Source organism: Erpetoichthys calabaricus, chromosome 5, assembly GCF_900747795.2.
Source record: "Erpetoichthys calabaricus chromosome 5, fErpCal1.3, whole genome shotgun sequence".
Lineage (NCBI taxonomy): Eukaryota > Metazoa > Chordata > Cladistia > Polypteriformes > Polypteridae > Erpetoichthys > Erpetoichthys calabaricus.
The window spans coordinates 229,163,788-229,184,254 of record NC_041398.2 but is presented as its reverse complement, the minus strand read 5'-3'; the positions used below and the strand labels follow the sequence as shown (position 1 = coordinate 229,184,254).

General features: G+C 39.0%; 1 protein-coding gene across 1 annotated transcript in view; it reads left to right on the top strand.

The window, feature by feature from the left end:
• Positions 1–20,467, top strand: part of adamts12 (ADAM metallopeptidase with thrombospondin type 1 motif, 12) — a 381,209-nt gene that overhangs the window by 7,013 nt on the left and 353,729 nt on the right. The window contains exons 4-6 of the mRNA XM_051928108.1: positions 14,037–14,186; positions 14,689–14,832; positions 19,148–19,292. Coding sequence (XP_051784068.1) covers positions 14,037–14,186; positions 14,689–14,832; positions 19,148–19,292 — 439 coding nt within the window. The remainder of the gene's footprint in view (positions 1–14,036; positions 14,187–14,688; positions 14,833–19,147; positions 19,293–20,467) is intronic.

The following is a 20,467-nucleotide window of genomic DNA, read 5'->3' as shown; positions in this document are numbered from 1 at the left end:
TTCTGGCCTTCTCTATACTTCTCCATCAACATCCTCAGAGCAAACATTGCGTCTGTGGTGCTCTTTCTTGGCACAAGATCATACTGCTGCTCACTAATCATCACCTCACTTATTAACCGAGCTTCCACCTCTCTTTTCCATAACTTCATGCTGTGGCTCATCAATTTTATCCCCCTGTGTGTTACTACAGCTCTGCACATCTCTCTTATTCGTCAAAATTGGTACTAGTACACTTCTACTCCATTCCTCAGGCATCTTCTCACTTTCCAAGATTCCAGTAAATAATCTGGTTAGAATCTACTCTGCCATCTCTCTTAAATTCATTCATGCTTCCACAGGTATGTCATCTGGACCAACAGAATTAGTGACATGATTACTTTTACATTTATTCACTTAGCAGATTCTTGTTGTTGTATCCCTAAGAGGTTCACTATATTACAGAGCATTTTTTGTGAAATTTTTTATTTGTTTTATTTTATAAAGATTCTGTGTTTGTCCCTATATCTTGCCAGGGTTTGTTGGAAATTCCCCCAGTGGGCATTTTTTGGAAGCGATTTTGGGTTATACATGTTTTAGGACTCCTAGTTCATGACACTTCTGTGTAAAGTGATTTACAAAAGAGATCAACATAATTGAGTAAACATCCATCTGGTAGACTGTTTGGGAACAAGTGTGAAAGGGCAAGGTTACAAAATTGATCATCATAAGTGAAGAACTCAGAACAAAATGCAAGCTAGTTACACTTCTTGGTTGCAAAGCCTAATAGCTAATATCAGTTAGGCAGAAATTCATAGAACAAGAGAGTTTTCAAACACACTCAGGGAGTCAGCAATTCATATGGAGATGGGCACCTAAGAAGTATACACAAAAAGAGTCTGAATTGAGATTTGATGCCACACAGTGATGGCATCACCAGACACCATTCATCAGCAGACCTGAGAGGTGCAAGGATGAGCACAGGATCTCATAAGTGTCTCCATAGACATAGATTCTGACCCATTTACTACTCTGCAGCAAACGTTAAGGATTTGAACTTAATTAGTTCAAGTGATAGTGATTTGAAAAGTGACAGGTGCTCACCTCCGCTGGTTCAACAACTGACATGCCACTACACTCTGAATCACCTGCAGCAGTTCAGTGACACATGCTGGTACTCCTGCCAACAGAGAGTTGCTGTAGTCCAGGTGTGACATGACCAAAGCCTTGATTTTTGAGTTGTTCTTCTCAGTCCAGCACATACAGTCTAATCTTGTGGATTTTGTATAGACTGGGAGATTGATGCAATATGGTCATTGAGGGACAGTTTGTAATTGATCACTACACCAAGGTTTGATACTGTCTTGGCCAGTGTTAGCAATAGTGAGTCAAGATGAACAAAGATAGAGTGTTGAATAGACCTGGGATAACAAGAAGGTCTGTCTTTGCCACGTTGAGTGCTCCTTCTTCCAGGTTGGAGTATCAGTGAGACCTGCAGAGATTCTAGCTGATACGGTACAGTCCTCTGCTCTGGTATAGGACTGATATGAGAAGCTATGGAGCTGGGCCTTGTATAGACTGAAGAGAAGAGGACCCAGCAATGATATTTGGAACAGCCCTGTGCTTGCCAGATGCACCACTGACATCTGTCAGTGTATATGTATATACAGTGGATTTGGAAAGTATTCAGTCCCCTTCACTTTCTCATACTTTACTGTGTTTGGAAATTTTTTCCCATCAATCTTCACTAAATAAACCATAATAACAAAGTGAAAATTTTTTTTCAGAAAGGTTTGCAATCTTTTTAAAAATCAGAAACTGAAATGTGTTCTTTATATAACTAAAAAATCAGAAGTTGTCTCCCCTAGACTTTCTTGTGTACTTAGATATCGGGATGGATATTTGAGGAGTAAACCACAAGAAATGATTATGTTTTTATATTATATACATTAAAGAATCATCAACAACAAATCAAATCACATTAATAGTATATTGGACAATTACTATAAGTAAAGTTGAATAAATCAGACTCTGCAGCTGCATGAATAAAATGTAAAGTACCACTTCCAGTTAGCGGAAATAGCCCAAAAGTTGATAGAAATCTACATTTTGTAGCTAATACTTGTATGCAAAATTTGATTGACCTAAGTGAAAGCGTACTCAAGTTAGAGACACAGAGACAAAAATTCCAAAAATGGTATTTTTGGACTCAGTGTGGTCTAAAACATCGAGATTCATCAAAATCTTGAAATGGAATTTTTGGAGGATTCCAATACTTTCCCTATACTTCGTATACGAGAAAGTCAGGGAGGTCTAATGTCGAGGTTAGGGTTTCTTTGGTGTGTGAATAAAAATAACAACAGTGTAATCAGTGTTTTTTTCTGAATGGAGTTATAGAAGCATAACAACATTGGCATTTGCAATTCAGTATATTTTTATTGTACTACCACGGTCAAGGATATGCCTATAATTATTCTGTATTGCTGACCTCAAGAGTTTATTATCAGGCTTCATTTTTACTTTCATCAACATTTGTACACACCTGTCATAAGATCATTGCCATATAAAATAGTGTAGAATATTAAAATACATACGGTTTAAAAAACAACTCCTTAATGGTGTGTCAAATGTTTAAATGGAGCAGAAAAAAGTGTTCTTTCTGTCTGGCTAAAGCTGAACTATTGATCCATGCTGCCACTTCGTAATTCTGAATCCATTACATTCTCAAACCTGCTGAATCCATTTCAGGGTCACAGGGAAGGAGTGGCTACCTTCGTCTGCACAGGTACTGTTTTAGCAAGTCCTAGATGGGGCATCTGTTCACTGCAGGGCTCACTCACAAGGGTTTAATAGAAAAATTCCAGCTCTGTACTGGTTACCAGAGACCACGACCGTGCACACAACCACAGAGAGACAATTTCAAAATCACCATTTGACCTAATTATAAGACATACTAGTCAATTAGCCCGTTACAATAACGGGCGCTAGAACAGTAGTGCATAAACATTAGTAGGAACAGTCTATATTAAATGGCAAGGGACTTTGACCTCATTCTTTTTGTTGGTCGTATTTTTCTTTCTTTCAGCCTTTCTTTTGTTGATGGCTGACCGTTCTTCGTGGGCTGCCGCCGTGTATTGTGTGTCTTTAATTTTCTGTGACAGTAATACTGTCTTGTATGTCCGCTGGCTTGTACGTCCGTAATATACCTTTAATTTTCTCTAGCGGTAATACAGTTGTGCGCGTCGGTAACATGCCTTTAATCTCCTCTGACAGTAATACTGGCTTGTATGTGGCTGTAATATGCGTCACTGTATTGTGTACCTTTAATTTCCTCTCGCAGTAATACTGGTTTGTATTTCCATAAAACGCCTGTAACTTTCTCTGACAGTAATATCGCGCATCACACTGTGCCCCGCGCATGCGCACTTCACCAGAAGACACACACACACGGACACCTGGACGCACAAAGGGATTTTATTAAACAGGATAGAAGCCTTACCCACTACGCCACACTGCCCTTATGATAATCTTCCGCGCTTGAGAGGAAAATGATATTAGCCAAAGAATATGAACCCAAACTGCTGGATTGCTGAGGTAGCAGTGCTAGAGACATTGCCACTATTTTATTATAAGTAAACAATAGATATAAAAATGATAAGGTGACGTAAAAGGATCTATCTATCTATCTATCTATCTATCTATCTATCTATCTATCTATCTATCTATCTATCTATCTATCTATCTATCTATCTATCTATCTATCTATCTATCTAACAATATTTTATTAAAAAAATGTTTTCTCTATGGATGTTTTTCACATCTTTTGCCATTGTACAGTGCTGGCCACTGTAGAGTTTTATTATGTCATAAATATTTTATGGAGTATGCAACGTATAAAAAAGGAGTATTCATTTAAGGCCTTTACAGGCCCAAAATGGGGATAAGGCTTTATAAATTCCAAAAATGCTTTAAATACACAGAAATGCCTTATAAGGGAGAGGATAACTGTAAACATATTATTTAAAAGGCAGAAGCCAAATAATATTTTCAGATATTAAATAATGTATTAACTAAAACATTAAAACCCAAAAAAGTCAAAATAAGACTAGAATTAGGCAAAAAGGCAACTTAAAGCCAACCAATCTGTAATCCAGTGAGTAGTAACCAAAAACAAAGCAACAATCCACAAGAATATGGTGGTAAAACTCGAGTTTCCAACAAAAAGCCATATTTCCCCCTTGAGATAAATAAAATATCTATCTATCTATCTATCTATCTATCTATCTATCTATCTATCTATCTATCTATCTATCTATCTATCTATCTATCTATCTATCTATCTATCTATCTCATTGTCCTCCCTTTATTCTATGAAGCTGACTAAACTTGGCCCTTATTAATGTGGCTGTCTTTGCTGTGACATTGATAGAGGGAAAGGATGCATTGTTAGCTCTCACTGTGAACATTTTAATGAGCATTCAGTTATAAGATTATGTAAGCCAGAGGTGCTTATGGGTGATCACTTCTTAGGATTTCATTTTTCATGCCAAACATTTGGCAACAGTGCACAACTCTTTTTTAAATACCGAGTAAACAAAATGTTGGAGCTGCCAAGTGAAGTAAACACTTGGGAATGAAAGACTGGAAGTAGCAAGGCTCCATTTTAAAGTAACAGATGGGAGAGAAGTGTTACAGTATGTGTAGAAAGCTGCCTAGTGCCCCCTAGGGTACATGAATGATATGTTCTCAAGCACCCAAAGTGTTTGTATGAAGGTCCTTTGCGAGAAACTGGGAAGACAAAATAAGAATGATTGAGCATAGACTGAATTTGTAAAAAGGAAGAACTTAGACTTTTATGGGTTAAGGCCTTAATAGTGAAAAATGGAGGTGCTGTCGTCATGTAGGTACTTAGGGATGTGTTTTCCTTTTCCTCATTAGCAATGGTGTTTTTTGTTTTGCAAGTACAAGAAAATAAGAAGATTTGATATGGAATGAAGTGTGGAAAATGTGGATAGTGATGTTTGCATTCAGACTTTGTATAGATGTAGACAGTACAAAAAGTGCTGTATGCCTCCTGAAAAATAAATAAATGAAAACCAGTTGTCTCCTGTATACCTGCATGCCTTTGACATGTCTTCGAATAAAGCAAAGCAAGTGTAAAAAGAAATCAAGTATTGCTTATTCTACACAGACATTCCAAAATTTCCTGGACACATTTGTTCATATGCCTAAGCAAGACCCAAAGTAATTAAATATGAGTAATTTATCAAACTAGCTGTTTTCTTTAATTAGTATCAGACATGTGTCCCATCATGCACTCAGGCATTCAGCTGATTTAAATGGCTATGTCCCACAGTGAACATGGACCAGAGAAAGCAAAGGACAGAGTTGTCTGAGGAGATTATAAAAAAGATAAACATGTTAATGGCAAAGGCCAGAAGACCATCTCCAAGCAGTTTGATTTTCCTGTGACAACAGTTGTCTAATATTATTAAAGGTCTAATAATATTAGAGGTTTAAGGGACTGTAGCCAACCTTGCTGGACACAGCCGCAATAGAAAAAAGGCCCCAGTATAGATGGTAAGATGGGGGGATTGTCTTGGTTGGGAGCATGCACTGATGGACCATTGCTGCACCAGTCACACAATGAACCACCAGCAAGTGACACTTCAGCACCACACTAGAACAGTGGGAGTTTTTTTTACCGTGGCTAGAGTTCCAATCCTGCCACCAACCACCAACTTTTCTCTGTAAGATAGTAAGAATGGCAGGCAAAAGCCAAAGACAATTTCCAAAGAGGTACAAAAAGATACAAGCTGAACTTCAAGGTCAAGGTCCATCACTGTCTGATCGCACCATCCTTTTCTTTTTGAGTGACAATGGGCTCAATGGAAGAAGACCCAGAAGGACTCCACTGTTGAAAGAAAAAAACATAAAAGAGCCAGACTGGAATTTTCTAAAATGCATAACAAGCCACAATGCTTCTGGAGAATGTCCTTTGGAAAGTCAGTCAGTCATTTTCCAATCTGCTTAGCCCTGAATAGGGTTGTGGGGACACTGGGGCCTATCCCAGCTAGCATAAGGGCCCAAGGCAGGAATAAACCCTGGACAGGTCACCAGTCCATCGAAGGGTGAACACACATACCCACCCACTCCGACCACACATAACTGCCAATTTAGTATAACCAATCCACCTAACCTGAATGTCTTTGGAATATGGGAGGAAACCAGGGTACCCAGAAGAAACCCACAGAGACAACACACAAACTCCACGCAGGAGGACCCGGTACACGAACCCTGGTCTCCTTACTGTGAGGCAGCAGAACTACCACTGTGCCACTGTGCTACCCTATTTTGTTCATATGAGGCAAATCTGGAGCTGTTTGGCAATCACATTAGCTCTATGTCCACAGATGGGAAAATGAAGCTTTTAAAGAAAAGAACACCAGACCTACTGTGAAACATGGAGTAGGCTCAGTTATGTTTCAAGTCTGCTTTGCTGCATCTGGCAAGGGGTGCCTTGAGTCTGTGCAGGTAACAATGAAATCTCAAGACTATCAAGACATTCTGGAATGAAGTGTACTGCCCAGTCACAGGTTGTAGACCCTCCAACAGGATAATGAGCCAAATCACATAGATAAAAACACCCAAGAATGGCTAAGAACAAAATATTGGACTTCCTTGAATCCTATCAAACATCTGTGGAAAGAACTGAAACATGCAGTCTGAAGATTCCCTCCCTTCACATCTGGCACAGTTGGAGCAGTTTGCTGAGGACAAATGGGCCAAACTACCTGTGGACAGGTGCAGAAGTCTCAATGAGAGTTCCAGGAATGGCTTGTGTGCAGTGATGGCTTCTAAAGGGGGTGCATCAAAATATTAGTTTAAGGATCCCATTATTTTTGTCCATGCCATTTTTACTTATATTATTTTCTGAAATATTCTGTTGAATACCTGAATGTTGAATCAAACATATAAAACAAAGTCAGATTTTAGCTACATCTCTATATATTTAAAATCTAACATCTGTTTGTCTGTCCGCTTTTCATGAGAGAACTACTTAACAGATTTAGATTGGGTTTTTTTTCTAGAATTTGCTTGAACATTCCGGTTGATTTTGTGACTTCTCTCATAGTATCATAGTTCGCTTGTGGTACTGATTCATTTGCACGAATCCGAGAGAGATGCAGCTGGCTGAGGGGGGTCTGGGTAGGGGCCCTCCGGGCCCTCCTCACTCACGCGCCAGCCTCGGGGCGTAACTTACCTCCGTTTAGCTAGCGAATGAGAGAACTACTTAGCAAACTTAGATCAGGTTTTTTTTCTAGAATTTTCTTGAACATTCCAGTTGATTTTGTGACTTCTTTCATAGTATCATAGTTCTCTTATGGTACTGATTCATTTGTATGAATCCGAGAGAGATGCAGCTGGCTGAGGGGAGGGAGTGGGGCCCTCCTCACTCACGCTCCAGTCTCGGGGCGTACCTTACCTCCGTTTAGCTAGTGAACGAGAGAACTACTTAGCAAACTTAGATCGGGGTTTTTTTTCTAGAATTTGCTTGAACATTCCGGTTGATTTTGCAAAATTCTCTCATCACGCTAAGTATCATAGTTCGCTTGCAGGAGTAATATACTTGCGCTAATCCGAGACAGAGGCTGTGGGCCGAGGGAAGAAAGACGTCAGGATTAGGGAGCTGGGCAGGGCCCTCCTCAATGTCCTGTTTCACTACTACGCGGGCTAGATAGATAGATAGATAGATAGATAGATAGATAGATAGATAGATAGATAGATAGATAGATAGATAGATAGATAGATAGATAGATAGATAGATAGATAGATAGATAGATAGATAGATAGATAGATAGAAACACTGATGGGTGGCAATTACTTTTGTCACTGTCAAGTTATGTCAAAGAAAATTATTATTATTTTTATTATTATTTTTCTTTTCTCATGGAGGGGTACTAACAAATTTGTCCATGTTTGTTGATAAATTCCAACATTTTTTGGCTGCGTGGTTCACATAATTGAGGAGGACTCTGACAGTGTGGTTGAATATGATGCCAAAGGCAGAGGAGAGACCAGGAGGTTATGAATATGCAGGAAAATTGAAAAAGAAATACAGAGAATATCTAGATATTGTTTTGTGCTGCGAACATAAGGAATTTTATAAGGCTGGTAGGTAAGAGTTTGAAAGTAAGATTAGAAGTGGGAATATTGGCAATGGTACTGCCAAAAGGGCTGTAAAATGCCTTTAAGGACTCAAATTGGATAATGTTTTTGGAGAGATTATGTGGATGAGAGTGTGTTTATAAAAGGTTTGTCACAGACAAGAAAGTGTCCAAGGCCAGACTGTGCACAGGTGGAGACGATTAGACACATGTTCCTGGAGTGCAGCTGTGCACAAGGAGTGTGGGCTGATGGGAGCGATTATTGGAAATGGTAGAGGATTCAGTTGATTTGTCTTATGATTTAATTTTGAGAGGTGAAGATCTAGCAGGGAGCTCAAGGGAAGTCTTTTTGAAATGGATGATAATTAGTCTGGCAAAGAAGAGGATATGGGATGCCAGGTGTATTCTGATAAAGTGAAATGTGAGCAGAGATGCGCATTGGGTACAAAAGAGTTTGAAAAAGAAGCTTAAAGGGAAAGTAAAGAGAGAGATTGAGAAGTGGGGATTCACAGCTGCTAAGGGGTTTGTAGATATTGGGGAATGGGAAACAGGGTGTGTACTGGGAATTGCTCTTTAATCAGAGATAAATACATGTGAATTGTATGTTAGGCCAATATTTTGGAAAGAAAATGATTTGAGTTATGAAAAGAGAATATGGAAATATGAATGTTTTTCAACAAGAGTATTTTTATACTATGTAATGGAATAGGATATGCTATAATAGCAATTGTAATTCTTTTTTTTTTTTGTGGTCAACATTTTATTAAGTAAATGCAAATTGACAGGATATTTCAATAAATGGAGAGGACATACAAAGTAACCCAACCCACCCACTCAAGCCTGAGACAAAGGGATATAAAAAAAATCAAGGAGTTACAAGCTGAGATTTACACAACTGAGCCACAGCAGATCAGGATTCAGTTACATTACTGGAAGCACCAGTAATCCGTGCTGCAGACAACTTAAGTTGTAGAAGGAGAACTGCCAGTGGTCAACAGTGACACACTCAGATGTCTTCCAGCAGGAGGCAACAATTAGTTTAGCTGCCAGGGTACTCAGACAGAATAACTTGCGTTCAGAGAGTTTGAAACCTGGAAAGATCTAAAAGAAGAAAGATTTGAGGTGACAGAAGAATACTGCAGGAAGGAATGGAAGGCAGTAGGTGACATATGTGTGTCCAAAAGAAAAAGACAGGAGGACAGCGCCAGAACATGTAAAGAAAAGTGCCAAGAAAACCAAGGGTCATAATTGACAGAGAGGATCGTCAGTGAGGCCCATCAGAAACTGCTTGCGGGGAGTAGGATAGAGTCTGTGCAGATGTTTGAACTGGGTGTACTGGTAGTTTGGGTTTCTAGACCAAAGCCTTACATTGGAGAGAATGGTGTACCAGGACAGGGTTGAAGGGAGAGGAGAAAGGTCTTTGGACCAAAGAGAAATCAAAGGCAGAGCTTTATAGGATGCTTGCAAAGTAAAGACTAGGGGGTAGAGACAGTTTTTTTTCTTGGGAGAAAAAGAACAAAACAGCGAGTACAATGAGTGATTTGATAGGGGGCAATTGGAATTCTTTTGAGAGTGATGATGTAACTGGTGGGAGATTTGAACAATAAAATATGCTTTGTATTTTGTACTGTGTAAATTATTATGAAAAAAAATAGTGTGCAGATTATAATTGTGTGTATTATAGGCTTATAATGACATTATTGCCAAGTGTAGAGTATAGCAAAAATTTTACTTTAATGTGCTCGTTAGCATTCAACATGTCACCATTTTCCAGAGCCATTATTAATAAGGATATTTAATTTACATCCACACTTTTGTCTTCCTTACCTGAAAAATCAAAGAATACAGTTTACAACAAAAGCGGTGCAGGGATCTGTGACAGATCCTATGGCTGGCTTTGAAAAAGAACTGCTTATGGAGGCTCTTTGGATGAACTCTCAAGTGTTAATATTACTCAACTGTGCCTCCAGGGACAGATGTGGGCATCTGCCTGCAGTAATTTATCTGCTACATAGCAAACAAAACAAGACCAGGTTTCAAAGGATGAAATAACAGAAGAACAAAGGAGTTTAACGATAGGCGCAGAGACCAAGAAACAGCAACACAGTTTACTGGAAAGTGAGCTTGACAGCTGTAATGGCACTCAAGGGCATGAGCAGTACAAACAGCGGGCACATTGATGTCATTGTGAACCTATGGCAAGCCCAATTAAACATTTTGTGATATCTGGATATGCATTTATGGCACCTTAAAATGAATTACAGATTTGAGGGGCGTTCAGTAATTTATCTACTTCAGTAGGAAAGAAAAAATTTTGTTTTATTTTTCAATAAAATCTCCTGAAAGCTCCTTACACTTCATCCACTTTTCCTGCAATGACTTTAGCCCCTTTGAAAAAAAAGTCTTGTCTTTGACCTTTGACCAAACCAGGACGCCACAGCTACATTGACGTCTTCATCACTTGAATACCGCTGTCCATAGAGAGATTTCTTCAAAACTCGGAAAACAGGAAATAATCTGAGCCAGCTCAGGACTGTAGGGTGGATGGTTCAGCTGCTAGAACCCACATTCTCAGATGGCAACCAGTGATTGACTTGACATGTGAACTGCCGCATTGTCATGAAGAAGCTTATTTGTTTTGCATGAGGACACCCCTGACATCCTGTCTCTCAGAATGTTCTGCACCTCCTCTCTAGTCAGACCTTTTTTCTTCAGATCCTCTTTTACTTTATCCATCCACTTCCAGTTTGGCGCCTCTCACTTTCTCTTCCCCTGTGCTTCCATTCCCATCATTTTTGCCTACCTATTTATTGTCTCTCCTCATCACATGTCCATACCACTTGTAAGAGAAGCACAAGACAATGATAAAGATTTGGAGTACCAGCGTGATGACTCCCTGTAACTGAAGTTTTCTTCATAAACAAAAAAACACACGATAAGTTGAGTAAAGGTCTTTTCAGACACAAGTTCAAGCTGAACTAACATAGATGGCAGAGACTCGGGTTTTCAGATGGAAACTGGAAGTGACGTCAATGGTGTTATAGCTGTCAGTCTTCTGGTTTGCAAAGGGAGGAAGAGAAAAGGCATTAGGATACAGCGCCAACCCCTGGAGTGGCAGTGGAATGACAGTCACTAGATCCTTTCAGCTGTCCCCTATGCACATGCACATGACACACTACTTTCCTGAACTTTCTTAGATATCTCTCCCACTTTTGTTGTCTCGTGTTCATTTTTATAATTTCACACATGCCACATCTAACTTCTTTTCCTATTCCTCCCTTTACTGTCCATTTCTCAGCTTCATACATCATTGCTGGTCTCACCACCATCTTATAAACCTGCCCTTTAACCTTCACCTTAATCCTTAGATCACTCAACACTCCTTATACCTTCCTCCAACTGTTCCATCCACACTGTACTCTATGGGTTATCTCATACAATTTTCCATCTCAGCCTACCATTGATCCTAGATATATTAATTTATCTTCTCTCTTCAATACATACGTATATCAAATACAAGATGCCTTAAAATTAGTTCATGATTTTGCAGGATATCTCAACTTGACTTCCTCTTAAATTGCTTGTCTTTTCAATGAAAATAACTGTCTGTTTTATGTCATGTTGAAATTAATCTGAGATATCTTCAAATAAGCAGGAACTTATATTGAAATAATCTTGAAATGGGTTTCAGTTATCTGAAAATGGACAGGGAGCTGGGAATATATCTGCGATATCATGAAATGCATTTCAGAGATCTCAGAATGGCCTAAATGTTATTTTAAGAGATATGGAAATGTAAAATACCCCTTCACTTTTTTCACATTTTGCTATGTTGCAACCTTGTGTTAAAATCATTTACATTCAGTTTACCCTCACAAAGCAATACTCGATAGACCAGAATGACAAAGCAAAAACAAGATTTTAGAAATTCTTGCAAATTTATTTAAAAAAAAACTGAAATATTACATTGACACAGGTAAATAGGCCCTTTACTCAGTACTTTGTTGAAGGACCTTTGGCAGCGATCCCAGCATGGATTCTTCTTTAGTATGATACAACAGGCTTCAGACACTTAGATCTGCCAGATCTGCCATTCTTCTCTGCAGTTCCTCTCAAACTTTGTCAGGTTGGATGATGACCATCAGTAGACATCTATTTTCATGTCTCTCCAGAGATGTTTGATTGGGTTCAAGTCCAAGGTCTGGCTGGACAACTCAAGGACATTCCCATAGCTGTCTCTAAGCCACTGCTGTGTTATCTTCCCTTTGTTCTTGGGGTCATTATCATGTTTGAAGTTAATTCTTCAGCCAGTCTGAAGTCCAGAGTTCTCTGGAGCAGCTTTCATTAAAGATTTCCCTTACTTGGCTCTGTTCAGCTTTCCTTCAGTCCTGTCTAGTTTCTCAGTCCCAGCCAGACTTCCTTTTTTGGGCACGTACACCGTCAGCCTGGCACTGCCAGATCTAAACACTAGCATGGAGAGTTGCTCGCGTACTGTATTGTCTATAGCACACAGGAAGCTCTTCAGTCTACTTATAGGAAGATTAGTAAATAAATCAAGGTAAATAATATTCGATGTGGCATTTATATAAGTAACATATACATGTTTTTCATATAAAGACCATCAAGAAACATAATCACAAATGTAACTTTCCACGATACGCTGGCAAGCTCTGTAGGCCCTGCTGTTTCATTGAAGGACATGTCTGTGGCAGATTCACTGGCAGTGTGACACCCAACCTGTTGCTTCATCCATACCATGCCATCTTTCGCCTTTATGCCTGGTGTAGCTGTGTTGTTCTTATGTGTGACTGGACATTTCTTGTGGGGAGGGCTTCTGTTCTCTTTCTCCAATATGGAACTCTCATCCTCATCTGAGTTCACCTCTGCTATAGCACGTCTTTATTTGAAAACAAGAGTGTCAAATCAGGAGGAGCGTGAACGTGATTGAGAGAATAAAAATGAATATTAAAAAAAAAAAAAAAGCTAACCTTTACATGTACCATAAATTTACACTGGCTGTTACAGACTCAAATTAAATGTATGTTTTCACTCTATAATAGTAACAATAAGAGCAGCTCATTACTCAAAACGATAAATCTAGGAAGGGCTTGGAATCAAACCCACAATCTCTTGATTATGAGTCAGCAGTTCTTACCGCTGCACCACCCAAGCAGTCGTGTCAGTGTCGTACCCTAACCCGATTTCTTTTTCTTCAGTTATATTCTTGAATAAAAGCGCACTTGTTTTGTTCTACGTGTACCTTTTGTGAAAGTGTTTATTTGATATTTGGACTTCAGGCTTCACACATTATATATTATATATTCATGTCAAAATTTTGTCATTAGTACTGTAACATGAAAATAGTTTCTGTTTTAGGTATGTGTTCAACATTTCTTGCCTCGCATTTCTTGTCATTCGACATTTACATAGATCGTTGTAGACACAGAACACACATGAAATGCACGTGTTCCAAATAACAATATATTATTTACCCTGTACAACTCCAGGCACTTCACACCCAGATAAAGAGACTAGAGCTGGGAGAACTTTTTGTCTGACTTTATCTGCGATGGTGGGGGGGGGATGGGATAGCAGGCTGCTTGTGCTGAACAACACATTTACAAAACAAAAGACACTAATGGAGAGGTGCAAAAGAATTTAAGGTGACCTGGGATTTTTTCGTAGGCTTCAGGTATTCTAGTTTTTAAAAATCACCTTGAGCTAAAAACAAACTGCACATCCTTGCAATGCATTAGCCATTCTTGGATTTGCCTCACTTGTAATTGCAAATTGTCCCACTAAAGGGGCTCTCAATATGTTTATTATTAACCAAATATACATTTTTAACAAAAACTTCTAAATATTGCTTTTTTGTCCTTTGATTTTCTTCAGAACAGATCTGTGTGCAGGAATGAATCAGCCATGTGAGACTTTGGGTCTTTCTCATCTTTCAGGGATGTGTCAGCCCCATAAGAGTTGCAACATTAATGAGGATTCAGGACTCCCTGTTGCATTCACGATATCACATGAGCTTGGTCACAGGTATTTAAGTTTTCCATGTTTTAAATATTTAATCTGAATTGTAAAGAGGTGATTATCTAAGTATTTATAACATTGTTTTCTCTATTCATTTTTTGTGATTTTTAATTTTTTTTAAGTACAACAATACCATTTGGGTTAATGTATAACTGCAGGCCAAACACTTAGTAGGACAGGTGCCTACTTTTAAACTGGAAAGGATGGGCAAAGATGGCGACTGTAAAGTAAGCAATGACGCTGTTATGGTGTGGAAGCTGTTCACAAGTTACACACTGACTGAGTAGTAGGCCAGGCTCTTCACTGTTGCGCCCAGCAGAGGCACAGTTAACACATAAGAACATAAGAAATTTGACAAACAAGAGGAGACCATTCAGTCCATCAAGCCCATTTGTTTAGCTCATAACTAAGATGTCCTGATATGTCCAGATCTCTTGTCTCTTTTGTTATTTTGTTATTTGTCGGTTCATTTTTGTCCAGTGTTTTTGAGTAATTTACTGTTTTGCAGCTTTGGTGTATATCACGATGGCCAGGGAAATGACTGTGACCCAGTTGCCAAGCAGTACTTCATTATGTCAAGACAACTTCAGTATGACACATCACCTCTGAAATGGTCAAAATGTAGCAAGGAGTACATTACACGTTTTCTTGAGTAAGTAGCGATCTTTTACTACTATATTTAATCATTACAATGCATAAAGTAAGTTGTCTTATATATAAATGTCTACACATGGAAGTGTGTGTGCCTGTCTGTCCGGCCCAGAAGTGAGAGGTGCAGTCGGGGTAAGGGCTCCACCTCTGAGGATACAAAAGCGAGGCCATCACGTCGGCAAAACAAAACCTCTGAAGAAAGAATGACTCGGTTAGCCACTAATACACAAGCGAGATGAGCACATCGGCAAAATTAAACCTCTGAAGAAAGACAAAGTCGCTGTGCCACTAATGAACAAGTGATGCGAGCATGTCGGCACAATGAATCCTCCTAAGAGAGAGATGCTCAGAGTAGTTCCTTTCAATTACCTGACATCTCTACATTTCAATTTCTTTTCTGATGATTTCAATAGTTTCTAGGACCCCAGGCGTTGTACAGCACAGGCTTACACATGCTAGTATTTTATAAATTGATAATAGCAATCAGACTATTTTTCACCAAAGGGCATGAAACCAATGGGAAGGTTACAGTTTGGACTGCAGGAGGTAAAGAAATTCATAAAGTAGTAGTTTGTAAGCAGTCTTCATAAGTCGTGTAGCTTCTGTAGATTGCCTTTAGTGGAGAGTCTAAATCATGGGGAGTAGAAAGGAGCCTGACTAACATTTCAACAGATGAGCCTCTGGGATCCTGAGAAACACCATTTTAGAAGAGCTGGCAGGAAAATATACTGTCTCCTAATTAAACAGGATGGCCATTTACTGCAGGCCAAAGACTTAGTATTCAAGGAGAAATCTCTATCTTTTGTGGTTAACTTGACATGGCAGTTCTGTTCTGTGAAATGGGCTGGAGCAATGGTTTCAAAGGGCAGCAGACTAGAAAGGCCCTAAATAAGTTGCAAAATTCAATTTTCTTGGCTAAAACCAAGTTTTTTTTTTCAAAGCTACCTTCATGTATTGAGTATCCAGTGGCTGTCCTATTAAACAGCAGTGAATGCGCATTTCATATTCTCATGTGTCAATCAGAATTACACTGCTGGCAGACTGGATGACAGTTTATAAGACAGTGAAATAGGCAACCTCTGCTTTTAAATTGCAGGGTCATGGAAAAGGATTGCCAGGTTTTTAAAATGTTATAAATTCAAGACGGGTCTTTATCTTTTTATCAAACAAAATATGCAAGACATGTTGTATCCTAATATTACATTATAACATTGACCTGACAGTAATGGAAGGAAAGGGAAAAGAAGCCAAATTTACAAAGCCACTGGGCCCACTGTTGCTTGCAGATTGAACTTCTCATACCAGTATCTGTAGCAGAGCAGTGCAACATTACACTTATAAAAATCCTGCTTCTTTAATGACACTTTATGGTTCTTTAATGGGTTATAGATAATAGGTTAATGGCCTCATAGAGCCATTGCTTGAAAAAGCACCATTTTATTCTGGAATGGGTTCTCTGTATATGAAGTTGGTCCTTTGTGCTTTGAAAAACTTCCTAATATGTAGAAATAAATTAAATATTTAATTTATGGTAGGTTACCTAGCACAACACTAGCAGATTAAGAAAATCAGGATTTAGCCTGTGTTATTGTATGCAGCAAGAGTCCTTTTAGAATTGTGACACATTAGTTTTTCACAAATCGGTTTCCATCTGTTCAGGAGCCTGTTATGGGTCTGAAGAAATAAAATTCTGGAACCTTCGTGTGGATGGGTCTTTTGGGAACCAAAAATGGATCCCCTATGGCATCACTCTGAAGAACCATTCTAGCAACTTTATTTTTAAGAGTGTATAATCAAGAATCATAAAGCCTATCTCTAACTCTACTTCATGTACCATTACTATAACTATAAAAGCAAAAGCATTTCAGAAAAGAAATAAAGAAGAACAAAACCCAATGTATTGATTATGTCAATCTCATCAATACACAAATGTGTATTTCAATATCAAAACTGCACCTCAATGATACAGAAAATATATAGGTGCCAGATTCATCATTTATCTTTATCCAAAAAGACCACTTACATTACAGATATAATTAAATACACTCAATCCAGAAAATGTTGAAGAGGCCAGCAGACATGCATATTTCAACATCCACCGAACAGAAAAAGGCAATAAACATTTTATTAGATAGATAGATAGATAGATAGATAGATAGATAGATAGATAGATAGATAGATAGATAGATAGATAGATAGATAGATAGATAGATAGATAGATAGATAGATAGATAGATAGATAGATACTTTATTAATCCCAAGGGGAAATTCACATACTTCAGCAGCAGTATACTGATACAAAAAAACAATATTAAATTAAAGAGTAATAAAAATGCAGGTAAAAACAGACAATAACTTTGAATAATGTTAACGTGGAATTGCATAGTGTGGGGGAGGAACGATCTCCTCAGTCTGGCAGTGGAGCAGGACAGTGACAGCAGTCTTTCGCTGAAGCTGCTCCTCTGTCTGGAGATGATACTGTTTAGTGGATGCAGTGGATTCTCCATGATTGACAGGAGCCTGCTTAGCGCCCGTCCCTCTGCCATAGATGTCAAACTGTCCAGCTCCATGCCTACAATAGAGCCTGCCTTCCTCACCAGTTTGTCCAGGTGTGAGGCGTCCTTCTTCTTAATGCTGCCTCCCCAGCACACCACTGCGTAAAAGAGGGTGCTTGCCACAACCATCTGATAGAACATCTGCAGCACCTTATTGCAGATGTTGAAGGACGCCAGTCTTCTAAGGAAGTATAGCTGGCTCTGTCCTCTCTTGCACAGAGAATCAGTATTGGCAATCCAGTCCAATTTATCATCCAGCTACACTCCCAGGTATTTTTAGGTCTGCACCTTCTGCACACAGTCACCTCTGACAATCACAGGGTCCATGAGGGGCCTGGTCCTCCTAAAATCCACCACCAGCTCCTTGGCTTTGCTGGTGTTCAGGTGTAGGTGGTTTGAGTCACACCATTTAACAAAGATAGAGTAGAGAGAGAAGTTGGGAGCATGCGCTGATTACAGAGCGTTGCCGCACCCACCACAGGGGGAACCACCTGGATTGAGGTCCGAGTGCAGCTATGTGACAAGTGACACCTCAGCACCACACTGGATCAGTGTGTGGTTTTTTTATGGTGGCTGGAGTGCCAATCCTGCCACCAACCCCCAAGTTTTCCCTGTAAGTTAGAGGACCTGTTTGCAGATTAATGTCATACCCGGGATGGAGCAATAGTAGGTTAAGGGCCTTACTCAGGGGCCCAACGGAGCAGTTATGAGACTCAAATCGGCAACCTTCTGATTGCCAGCGCAGATCCCTAGCCGAACGAACGAACGAACGAACGAACGAACGAACGAACGAACGAACGAACGAACGAACGAACTAACTAACTAACTAACTAACTAACTAACTAACTAACTAACTAACTAACTAACTAACTAACTAACTAACTAACCAACCAACCAACCAACCAACCAACCAACCAACCAACTTTCTTTCTTTCTTTCTTTCTTTCTTTCTTTCTTTCTTTCTTTCTTTCTTTCTTTCTTTCTTTCTTTCTTTCCAGGGGGAAATTTAGCTTTTTATAGAAGCTCTTTAAATACAAACATACAGACACATAAATAAACACACTTTCAAAAATTAAAAAGAATAGTTGTCTTTTACAGTCCCAATGAGGCATTACACAGGCATATTGCTGTTGGTGTAAAGGATCCCCCCGTAGCATTTCTTGAAACACTTTGGCTGAATGATTTATTGGCTGAAAGATGGGCAGCATTGTTCATAATGGCACTTAGTTTTATTTTTTTTTTAATTCTCTCCTTTAAATCTCTCTGGACCTCCAGGGATTTCCAGAGTGTGTCCTTTAACTGAGCCTGCCCTTTTGATTAGCTTGTTGATATTGTGGGCCTCTCTTGAAGTGATCTTACCAACCCAGCACCCAACAGTGTAGAATGTCACACTGCCCATAACAGAGTTGTAAAATATATCACTACTCACATTAAAGGAACACAGTCTCTTAAGGAGTAGAGCCTGCTCTGCCCTTTCTTCTGTAGTTCCTCTGTGTTCCGTGACCAGTTCAACTTGTCATTAATGTGAGCTCCCAAGTAGTTGTAGAAGTGGACCACCTCTATTATTGATGGTTGTTATATGTACAGTATGTGTTCTGGCCTATTCAACATTTTGTGGACATCACTAGAGCAATGGATCTATAAAGAAGCAACTTAAAAATAAAATGTAGCATAAGTGAGTGAAAAATAAATTTTGGAAAGTTATTAAGACCAACTAAACTTTGTTATTTTCCCTTGACTCTCTTTTTTTCCATGAAAAAGTCGTGGATGGGGCGCCTGTTTAGATGATCGTCCATCAAAAAAGGACCTAACCATCCCAATTGTCGCCCCAGGAGTCCTCTATGATATGCATCACCAGTGCCAGCTACAATATGGCCCCAATGCCACCTTTTGTGATGAAGTTGAGGTGGGTAATCCACTTGTTGGACTCTCTTTGTAAACTGCATTATTTGGATGACTGGTAATGGTGTTAAAATTTTGAACATCAGTAATTCAATTCTAAGTTGTTCTACACTAATTAATACTATTTGGTTAACTGTAATTGACCACTTTTAGGCATGATTTGAACTGTTAGGTGGAAAATTGAAAGCTTTTTTTTTTGTTTTAAGTTGTCTAGACATAATAAAGTTTTAATTCTAGTAGAAGATTTAACACTAGAATTACCAGAGCCTACGAAAAAACTCGTAAATCCGTCCCACCTTAAATCGCGTCTTAAATCCGTTTGCACCTCTCCGCCAGAATCCTTTGTCATCTAAATGTGCTGATAAAGCTACTAGCAGCCAGCTATTCCATCCCCCCACCGACTTAGAATGAACTTCTCTCCTAGCTCAAGCCTTGCCTTGATTTGATTACCTGGGATTGAAGTGGAGTTTTACAGTGGAAATAATTCTAGCGTTATTTGGAATACACGCATTTCATGTGTGTTCCATTTCTATAGTTGGCTGTGCAAACACATTTTTAAAACAGAAACGTTTTTCATATTCTAATAGTAAATGACAAAATGTAGGCATAAACTATATAACGTATGAAGCCTGAAGTCCATATATCAAAGAAACACTTTCACAAAAGGTACAAATAAAAGAACACGTGCGCCTTCATGCAAAAAAAAAAAAAAAAAAAAGCCGCGTTAGCATGCCACATTGACTTTCTTACTACAACCGCCGTGGTGGCGTAATGGTATCAGCCCCTGACTGGGAATCAGAGGGTGGCGAGTTCGATTCCACACAGCTCCACTTCGAAAAATTAACTGCTCTTATTCTTACAATTTTAGAATAACAATATAAATTTGATTTCAGTCTGTAACAGGCGGTGTAACTTATGATACTGGTAAAGGTTAGCTTTTTTTTTTTTTTTTTTTTTAATTCACTTTTCATTCTCGCAGTCACATTCAGAATCAATCCATACAACCCCATCTGACACAGCTGGTTTCACATAAATAAAAGTGCACTTTTATTCAAGACTATAACCGAAGAATAAAGAAAGCAAGTTACAGTTGGTGGTTGATACAACAGCTTGCGTGGTGCAATGTTAAGAACTGCTGATTTCCGATCCGTGCTATATAAAATCATCACATTCAAATAT